Source organism: Idiotropiscis lumnitzeri, chromosome 6 (assembly GCF_059441095.1).
Source record: "Idiotropiscis lumnitzeri isolate Australia: NSW breed Sydney's pygmy pipehorse chromosome 6, RoL_Ilum_1.0, whole genome shotgun sequence".
Lineage (NCBI taxonomy): Eukaryota > Metazoa > Chordata > Actinopteri > Syngnathiformes > Syngnathidae > Idiotropiscis > Idiotropiscis lumnitzeri.
The window spans coordinates 8,892,242-8,902,919 of NC_142396.1; the positions used below are offsets into that span (position 1 = coordinate 8,892,242).

The 10,678-nt window shown below is 38.6% G+C and overlaps 1 protein-coding gene across 2 annotated transcripts in view; it reads left to right on the forward strand.

Moving 5' to 3' along the window:
• Positions 1 to 5,660, forward strand: part of megf11 (multiple EGF-like-domains 11) — a 104,988-nt gene extending 99,328 nt beyond the window's left edge. For both annotated transcript variants that reach the window (XM_088299245.1, XM_088299244.1), the window contains exons 25-27: positions 863 to 910; positions 2,037 to 2,243; positions 3,436 to 5,660. In XM_088299245.1, the coding sequence (XP_088155371.1) occupies positions 863 to 910; positions 2,037 to 2,243; positions 3,436 to 3,623 (443 nt within the window). In that variant the 3' untranslated portion in view covers positions 3,624 to 5,660. The remainder of the gene's footprint in view (positions 1 to 862; positions 911 to 2,036; positions 2,244 to 3,435) is intronic.
• The last annotated feature ends 5,018 nt before the right edge of the window (positions 5,661 to 10,678 follow it).

Sequence of the window (10,678 nt, forward strand, 5' to 3'; positions counted from 1 at the left end):
GTAATGAGCCTGTTTTGACAAAGTACGGATATATATTTTAAAATATCACGAGTAAAAGTAAAAAGTCAGGAAAAAAATACTCAAGTAAAGATATGTAAGGTGAATAAAAGACTACAATGGTGGACTTCCCATAATTAAATTTCTTCTTGGCATGAAGCTGTTCATAAGGCTCCTCAGAGCAACGTTATTGGGGCCATTTATTGTCCATGAGGTTCAGTTAAAACAATTTGACGTTTTTTTTTGTTTTTTTGGGCGGTTGAAATTGAAAATTCCAAAACTGTTTCAGTTTTTATAAACAACAAATGCTCTGTGAAAATAGAGGACGTGTGGTTGTGTTTAACATTCAGTTTGAGCATGTGTGACAAACAACACAACAAATACAATGGGTCACTGCACTGTTGCAGTTTTTGTCCTTAGAACGAGTGAGCATGGTCAAATTCTAAATGCTAGCAAAGGTTTTTCAAATGTCACTTTGGGATAAAAACAACGCAGTTGGTGCACATGTGCATCATCAATATGCCGTACTGGCCTGACATGGATATTATAAGTGCTTTTAGTTGTTGTTGTTTTTAGAGCTGCGTGACTGTGGACCATTTTGACAACTTTGTCTTTTCCCAAAAAGACAACAATAAAAATGTTGCAATTTTTTCTCTTCACCATGATTTTGAAAATATCCCATCTTGACCTCTACTGACTGGAGCTGGTTGTGGCTGTGTGACAACTTGCAATTTAAAAAGTATTCTCATGGTCATATCCTAAATATAAGGAGTACATTGTGCCCCCCCCCCAAAAAAAAAAAAAAGTTTTCCACAGATTGTGTGAATTATGCAATGTCTGACTTTCATGTTTTGACATTTTGTAGCAGATGTTCAACAGGGGGAGACGCAGGCTCCGAGAGGCTCCAGAAAAGGTAAATAATTCATTTTCAGCATCTGCGCGTGTGTGTGCACGCAAGTGTGTGTTGTGTGTCTTGTTCAGCCTTTCCAACACTAATAATTGAGATCTGTCTTTAAAGTCGAAGTTAAGTGAAACATTTTCTTTACAGTCGGTGCTTTAAGTGAGCCGGTATAAGTATGGAGTACCAACTCTTCTCAATTTCACATGAGCGCGCAGTACATATTGTCGTTGTCGGACACTCAAAAACGCTCACAATGATTCTGGACCGTCGACAACCAAACATTCACACCCAGCCGTACAGCAGAGTGAGTGGCACTGGAGGCAAGGTGGGTGAAATGTCTTGCCCAAGGACACGACACGTGACTCAGACAGAGCGAGAAACAAAACAGTTGACCCTCCGGTTACTGGACAACCCGCTCTCCCCTCTGAGCAACGGCGGAGCCCTGGCAGTCGTTACCTGAGCCCTTAGGCACTGTGATTTCATTTTCACTCAGTAGCTAGTGGCAAAATGACCACCCCCTGAGATGGAACAACAAAATAGTGGATTTATCTGCTTAATTCATCGTCCACCAACTGAATATGAAGAAGAAGAATAATGTGTTTAGACTGGTGGTCACGCATCGAACATATTATTGAAAGTAATTGAAGTACGTTTTTCCTTGACTTCCCTTTTCAATCAATTTCACCAAACCCCACTCCAATCTTCTCATATCCTCCATGATTATGTGAAAAAAAAATCATTGGGACAAGACCATGATGAGCTGCATTTTTGTGCCAATTGTAATGTCCTCCGTGGCTCAATGCATTATTTGGTCTCCCACACTGCGCGGTCGCTGGTGACTGCGAGCGACTCAAGGATGTGAAGATTGGTCTGAAGTAGCCTTGCTGGGCTTCATAATGAACCCTCACAGACTGACTGATGAGATTGTTATGGATGACGTGAGTCTTGCTCAATTCATCCATGACAATCTTGCTCCCCTTTCTACCCACATGACTTTGTTACGCCATTATTCAGCAGAGGCAGAGGAAGTGTGACTTTCTAAAGAAGGCCAACCAGTTTTATTGCTCATACTGCCATGCGCCAGCGACCAACGCTTTATCCTGGCGGTGACTGAATGTGCCTGTCTCCGCTGTGGCAGATTACATCAAGGGCTCCATGTGCAACACCAGCCCCTGCTCCCTGAACACCGAAAACCCCTACGCCACAATCAGGGACCCGCCAGGGCTGGCGTGCAAGCACACGGAGAGCAGCTACGTGGAGATGAAGTCCCCCTCCCACCGTGAAGTGCCCTTCGGGGGCACCGCCACGCTCCTGGCCGGCACCAGAGGGAACATCTATGATGTCGGTGAGAATCAAGGTTATGGAGTTAACGCCAACAATACAAAAAGTCACTGAAACTAGATTTGATGTTTTTAAAACTATAATTCTACGGAAAATGTTGTTAATTTATTTCATGCATGACCTTTCAGAGTTTATTTCAAATTTATTAATTTCGGCCATACAATGGAAGGAAGGTCAAACAATCGTTTGGGATTTGTTTGTTTACTTTATTACGCAATTCATGTGACCTTTTTTTCCATCTCTCACTCGACAAATACTCCTCATGTGAAAAAAAACTTAAGCTAATTCTAAAACTAATAGAACCTTACTTGAAATGAAACATTCCACTACCAAAAGAAAAAAAAAAGTAAATCCACTCTGAAAACGCATTGAAACTAATTGAATATAAAGAACACAAATCCAAATGAAATAAAAACTATGATGAAAAACTTTAAAATATTATAATCCTGGTGATAACATTATTTAATACCTCATTTTACTCTTCTTCTGTGTTTGTGGTAGCGTTATTTTTACCAACTACATTTGAAACGTTGAATCAAAAGTGACATAATTGATCGAATGACACTTAACGACATCTATCATAAGGATTCATTCCTGTTCATGACAGATGTCATGTCATGATTATAACCCTCATTCAAATTAAGTGTTACCGTCACATTTTACAACAGATGTTTGTTAAAAAAGTGCATTTTCATTCCAACATGATATAGAAGTTTATAATAATGTTCTTTACTTCTCCTTTTCTTCTTCTACTACTATTTCTTCTATTAATTTTTCGTCATCTACTTCTACTTTCCTGTGGTGGTTGGCAAATACCACGTATGGTGCATTACCGCCACCTTTTTAGCATGCTAAAGAAGGGAGGCATTGACAGTAATGCATACGACTACTTCTTCTTTTACGTCTTCTTCCATTTTCTTTTGGCAGTTGGCAAATACTTTTGGTACATTACCACAAATATATAAAAGTCGCACCTGAGTACAAGTCGCAGGTCGAACCAAACTAGGAAAAAATATGTGACTTATAGTCCCCAAAATATGGTATACTGTGACATATTTTTGTTTGGTGTTGTGCCATGAGATTTTTGAAATGTGAAATATGAACCTCAGCTCAATAAATGTTGGGAACCACTGCTGTCAAAAATATTATTCTGACTGCCCTCCCCGCTCCCCCCCCCCCCCCTTGTCTCCTTCAAGCCATCTCAGAGCCGACGGTGAGTGTTTTGCAAGGGCCCAACGGGATGGCCACCGGCTTCTCCCAGAGCCCGTATGACCTGCCCCGCGGCGGCCACATCCCGACCCACTATGACATTCTGCCTATGCGACACAGCCCCACGCACACCCCCTCGCCGCCACACCCAGAGAGCCCCAGCTCCCTCCTCTAGAGGACCCCACCCGGCACGCTGGATACAGTCCGTCAATTTTCATACAGCCCCTTTGTCTTCGTGTTGTCAACAAGGACGTGACAGCCACAGCTTTTTGGGACCCCAAATGAAAAAGTAAAGATGGAAAGCCTGCACACCAGCAATCATTCCCCTATTTTATTTTCCCAGATCCCCCAGAATGCTTCTCGGATCTTTATGGACGCTCTGGAGCGGAAGGTGGATCTACCAGAGGGAGCTAAGGCTGCCACGCTTGGATTGAATGGATAAGTAATTTACAGGGACAGAGACATCCTTCACTTTAGTTTATAGAAGGGCAAAATGTGGTTGACGTGAGTAACGGTTATGCCTGCTCTAGTTAAGAGTGTACAGCATTTAGGATTTATGATGTACAGCAGGGGTGGGAAAGCTTTTGTGCTTAAGGGCCACATTTGATTTTTTTTTTAAAACAGCATGGTAAAGAAAAATGTATTTGATGGGGAGTTTGCAATTTAAAAAAAAAAAATCTCACATTTTATTATATTTATCGAAACAGTCAGTATAAATTGACAATGTGAAAGTGAGAGAAATAATGAGTGACTTTTCAATTATTTGTTGCCCTGCCGCCTCGTGCTGACCTGTGATCCCAGAAAAACGCCTATTTCGTACTGAAGTGTTACTATAAAACGAAAATCATCGGTTTGAAGTTGTTGTTTTTTTTGAGGCCATAGGGGGAGTGCCCGTGATGACACACTTGCAAGTCACGCCTTCTGTCTCTCATTGGTTGTTGTTTACACGGATCGGATGGTTTCTTTCATATCAAATTAGAGGCTGAATTTTTTAAACATGATATTTTTTATGTAATACTGTCAAACCATAATGACTGTTTTACCAAATATGACAAAGTGATTTTTATTTTTAAATTGCAACTCCCATTGAGGATTTATGTAAAATATGTAAAATAGTACTTGTGACTGTACGCAGAATAGAACATGGATAATAGGTTTATATGAATCATAAACACGCTATCTATATCTCATTCTCATGTTTTATTCTATTATTTTAATTAACCAATTATCCATTTGTTTTTTTTTTAAAAAAAGGAAAGAAAATATGGTGTTTATTTTGCTAATATTTGATTATTTTTAACATTTAGAATAAATCAAACAAAATAGCTATATTATTAACAAAAATATTACAGGACTCTTGATAAAGGAAATTCATTGTGGGCCCGAGTAAAGAATGGAATGGGCTGTAACTGGCCCCCGGGCCATACTTGCCCACCCCTGATGTACAGCATGTCAGATGTAGATGAGATGACGAGATCGACTGTAGTGTAAAACATGACCTGATTGATTAAAACGAAAAAAAAACACAAAAAAAAGCATGGATACAAAATAATGTCAGTCACAGTCCTTTTCTTCGTTGTGTGGCGGTAATGAGCACACAGCGAAGCGATGCGGGGTCAAAGTGAAGAGCTTCATTTGTGTTGCAGTGTAAATGAGGTTGTGATATTCAGGTCAGCAGAGTTTACTCGCTGACAGCATCAAAAACACGTCTCAACTTTTGAATTTGCTCCTCATTAATGAACTGCCTGGGTCTTTTGTTGTTTTCTATGTGCCAGAACTTTTCTGGCAGATGTCTGTGCAGGGTGTCAATGGGGGGATGTTTTTGACCTTTATGTTTGGTATTTATACAGCTAATTTCTTTATTTATTCATTTATTTTATTAGTGATGGTGAGTATAATCCGTGTGACACGAGAATTACATTAAAAAAAGATGAGCATGAACACATATTGGGTACCCACTGATGTACATAACACCAACACGTCAAATTTATCTTCTTGTGAGATGTAATTTTGTGAAGCGTTTTAAAATGAAATTCTCTCTCTTTCTCTCTCCTTCTCTCTCTCTGTGAGATTGTAAATTAAATTTTAGATTTCACCACCCAAAAAAAAAAGAAGAAAAGCTTCTATCAATGCCCACAAATATCATGTGCCGTTATGTGGGTCGGGGAGAAAAATCATCTGTTTCCATTAAACAAATGTCATTTGTTATCAATTACGATGAAATGACTCACTGACTTTGTCGCTTGCATCAACGCCTCTGCGGAAGCAATAACATATTGACAATCATTACCCAGACTGCATTTCATCTGTACTAGACATGATGCACCTTACTTTATTTCACATGACTGTTATCTCTTTCGGAGCTTTATTTCATGACCAATTGCTGTCCTATCAATGCTGTTTCCTCTTTTGGTACATTTCCGATTAAAAAGTTTTGTGTCATCACAGCCGTGTTTCAGTCAGGGTAATATCCAAGTTACAATATAGATTGGAGAGTTACAGTCAAATTACAGTCATGGTTGAGTTGGACTCTGTTCCAGACCAGAGGCAGGGTTCACCATGGAATGGTCTCCAGTTCATCGCAGTTCACATTTAGACAATCATTCCGACTCCTACTCACAAGGAGTTGGGTGATGAAGAAAAAATAATTACAATTATTTGGATTGTTAAATCCCCTTTAATAACCAGGTCAATTATTCATTTCAAAACTTAGTTTTTATTGAAGTACCAAAACCTAACATGAAATATAACTTAAAAGAACAACCAGAGAGTAAATTATTAACAAGTAAAATAACAGCAATAAATACCTGCTATTCTTGTTGTGTGCATCCCGGCCACTAGGGGGAGGTGTGGTGCGACGCATACATGGAGATATATATTTTGTATACAAATTTTAAAAAAAAGGGTAAAAGAAGAGTCGCAATGGAACTTTATTAATATAACTCGTTTTTCACAGATACGGGAGAATATATGACATAAATATTATTATTTTATCTGTCTTTATGTGTTATTACAGTTACAGCATCTATGTGGGAATATTTATTTGAAGGAATATCGAACTCAATACTCATTTTTATTAGCCAATTAATATGATTTCCCATTCACTGCTAGCATTTGCACGGATGATAATTCTAAAACAAGTTAGTGTTGTATTTAAATATATAATCATGTGTTATTCTTTTATTTTTAATTTGACTGTATACTCGTCTGGGGGTGAATAACGCGTCACACGTTCGCTGCGAGCAACACGGTGCATTCACGTTGCGTTCAAAACGCAGAAATTTACAATCACACGCGACGCCGTTCAGGACATCAATCGTGTTTCTTCCACCGTGTTTTGTTTTAGCGTGTCCAGTCACAATTAAAATCACGTTAAAATTCAAATTTATTGTATGTACAGTAATCTGCAATATTTGCTAAAAAAAATAAGATAAAATTAAAAAGCAAAATGTATCACTCCTGTTTGTGAAGAAAACATGGCGGCGATGGTGAGCACACGCCATAACTGCGGATCCTGATCAAGTTTGTTTTTGACAGTTTGAAATAGTGTCAGTGTCAATGTGTTCACCTCTGGCAGTGGCAGTGATCCTCTTTGCATAAAGGACAAGATAGCAAGCACTGTTGTTGCCCTCCAGTGGCTCCTTTCACTTCTCCTGTTGTCTCCTAGTATTACCGCCATCCTCTTGACGCCGTGCTGGGCAGACTCAACATTCCTTCTGGCCGTGGCGAGTGGATCGATGTGCCACCCTCCAGGAGATGCACTACTTGAGCAACTTGTCTTGACCCATGGAGAGGACACCAGACAAATGTGAAACGGACAAAATGGATTATTATAAAGCTTTGTGGCAATCACTGCTTCAGAATGGACAGGTAGATATCATGCACTGTGATATATATTTTTTAAGGGGTTTTATACACTAAAGATGCATTAGTAAATATAGGAAATGAAAAGCTCAGCTTTCTGTGAAACAGATCAAATAAATATGGTACGGTAAGTATGGTGCATATTGGCATACATTATGTATTGCACTTATGTGTGGATTTGCATATTAGTCAAACCTTTTTTTTTATATATTTTTTTTCGGGGGGTTGATTGCTACCCCCTCTTTCTGCACCCGCCACCCCTATTTTTCACGTAAAATGCATACTGGATATTTAAGTATTTTTTCTATTTTTTGGGGTTGTTTTTTTTCCAATGGGTTTCTAAAGGCGTGACTTATATATACTTGTATGGATTTTCACTATTTACGGGCCTATCATCCATGGAGAACTGTTGACAATTTATACATGAGCATTATATCAAGCATACACATTATACTAATTTCTTTCTTCTTGTTTTTTTACTTAGTGCAACATGAGTAATATTTTCAAGTTTGCTGTTATACAAAACTACACCCAATAATTTATTATATATGACAGTTCCACTCAAAAATTAGCATTTAGTTCTTCTCATTTCCCAAAGCAGATTTGGTGAGTCTTGATTAGAAACGCAAACAGAGCTGTAGACTGGTGCTCTTAAATCAATCAAAACTGGGGATGATCCATCCAGCAGAGTTTTAAATTCCACTGGTCTCAGTTCATATTTGTGTGATACTTTGTCTTTGTTTTGGGCTCGAGTTGCAGGCGCACATACAGTTGCAGGCGCACATACACAAAGCCATTATAATTTTTCAGCCAAACAACTGCCTGAAGTCAGCTCTTTCATTCTGACTTTCTCTGCTTAATGTTAGCCTGCTTGCCGAAAACAATGTTAATATTTAATGTCTTCATTACTGCTTACAAGCTGTGTTAAATGCTATAACAGAGACCCAAGCTTGATAATAATAGTCATAAAGAACTGAACATGACCTCACTTGCAAACAAAATTGCACTTCTTTACATTCAAGCAAACCATGTCGCTCTCCTTATTAAAGACTTAAAAGGAATACATTCTAAGTTAACTACAGTGGTGGCTTAAATCATGAGCCGTCGTCTGGATGATTTGTTTTTGCCATTAGAGCAAAAATTTAAGATACAAGTGCGATAGGCAGTCAACTCATCTCACTTGACAAGGGTGAGGGTTAACAAACTATAAAATGACATTGACGGGCAAGCAAATAGCATTGGTTTTGTGATGTTATAACCATTTAAGCACGTGGTCCCCGACCACCAGGCCCTGGGCTTCTTTGGACCGGACCGTGGTGGGCCGCACACATAAAAAAAATAAAAATAAAAATTGTTAGCAAAATGAGTAGCAATAGCACATACAAAGCCCCCTCGACATATAGAACAGAAAGCAACCCCCCGAACGTGCCACCCCCCGCCCGTCACACCATGCCGCCAGCAAAGAAGTTATGGAGTTGTATGAACTGGCTGCGGCAAAAAAAAAAAAAAAAAAGGTTGGGGACCACTGATTTAAGCAACAGATATTTGATCACGCACTGTAGAGCAATGCTTACAGACAAATATTATAACAATCCCCACAGTCATATATTCTTTATCCTCTCCTGCATCTTACTGAGCAGTTGTGACTGTAATCGTCGTGTTATTGAAGCAAAAAGAATGTAGGAAAAACACGTTTTATGAGTTCCATTTTATTTATGTAATTATGTCTTTTCTGTATGTTTTTATCAAGTACGCTCATATAAAGACCCTCAGACTAAAAAAACATGTTACAAAAATGCTTCAATAGCATTTCCATTCATTTCAATGGAGAAAGAGGATTTGCGAAAGATAGAAAGTGTTTTGAGTTAAGAGCATGGTCAGAGAACAAATTAAAAGTGTGTCTCAAAAGTACAACTGTACTTATATTTACTAGTACAGAGGCGGTTCGGGATAAACCAATTGACATCATCGAGTACAAGACTCGAGTGTACTTTTTTTTTAATCACTTGACTTTCAGTCACTCAAAAGGACAAAGCCCAGTTGAACTCAACATCTAATTGACTATTTAATTAAATCCCACTGTTATTATCTATTGTCCTGTTTGATAGGCTTTGAACTCTTCATTGTCCTTAGTGATATCTGGATGGCAAATCTCCCAATTAAAACAATGTCCATTAAAACAATCCCAGCAAAGAATCATTGAATTAAAGAGACAAATTCCGTAACTCAAGCAGTCACCTAGAAACAACTCAGTGCATTTCCTCAAGACAAAAATAGAAGCAATTGGTTAATGTATATCATGCTACACTGTAGTCTGCATAACAATGAAGGTTCTAGCTTCCACCCCTTTAGTACTATTAAAACAAATCACTAATTTGTGTGACCTTAATGGTTTCATAAATGTGAGTATTGTGGGCATAAGAAATAATAAACCACGCTAGTCAGAACATAACATTTAATCATGCCTAAGAGGTTCAAAGGTCTGCTCTTGCGGGGCTCCTCAATTGATGTCGTTACAAGCGAGGTTTGGAAGTGATTTTCATCCAAACAATTAATTGTGCTTTGCGTACAAATTAGTCGTAAACCGAGGACCGCCTCTAATCAGAGTAGTAGTAATTGCACCACGAATCCAAAAGATGGCGCCCCAGTACAGAAAACTGAAACTGACAGTTTATGATGGTGCAGTATGTGAAGCCATTACCATTACACCTACAGCTATAGAAAGTGAAAAACAAGAATTTTGTGGTTTGAGATGTTTGGGACTTCAAAGAGAGGGTCGGTCTCTCAACCTCTGTTTAAATTTAAAAGGTGTTTCGTGGGTTTGATATTGATATTGATATTGATATTCTGCCACATCAAAATAGGGGTCAAGTTGAACCCCAATTTTCTGAACAACATGAATGTCCAGAGAGTTGATGTCCAATCGTGTGGTGTATTTAACAACAACAACAAAATTTAAGGTGAAAATACTTTCTTTCCACAAGCAAATTTTTCAAAAATAAGTTGCCCAAAAGGTGAAATGAATAGCATGCTATCCTTAAAATCTCAAATAGAAGTGCAAAGGAAAGGAAGAAGTAGAGTATGTATTATTATCCATTGTGAATAATAACTAGACTATTTTTTTGTGTTTAAATCAATTGACAACCGTGGAGGGAAAAGGAGAAGAGCGTCCGGAATGTGCCTGATATGCTAATATTTTTTGGGGGGGGCGGGTGGAATATCGTTTATATATCTTTTATTTATTTATTTATTTATTGTTGTACTCAACATGGGCGCTTTCATCACATTTCGACGCACAACCACTTCCTGGTTGCCCAAAACGTCACATTTGACGTCATTGACGTTTGTAATAAGTCACGTGTCGCG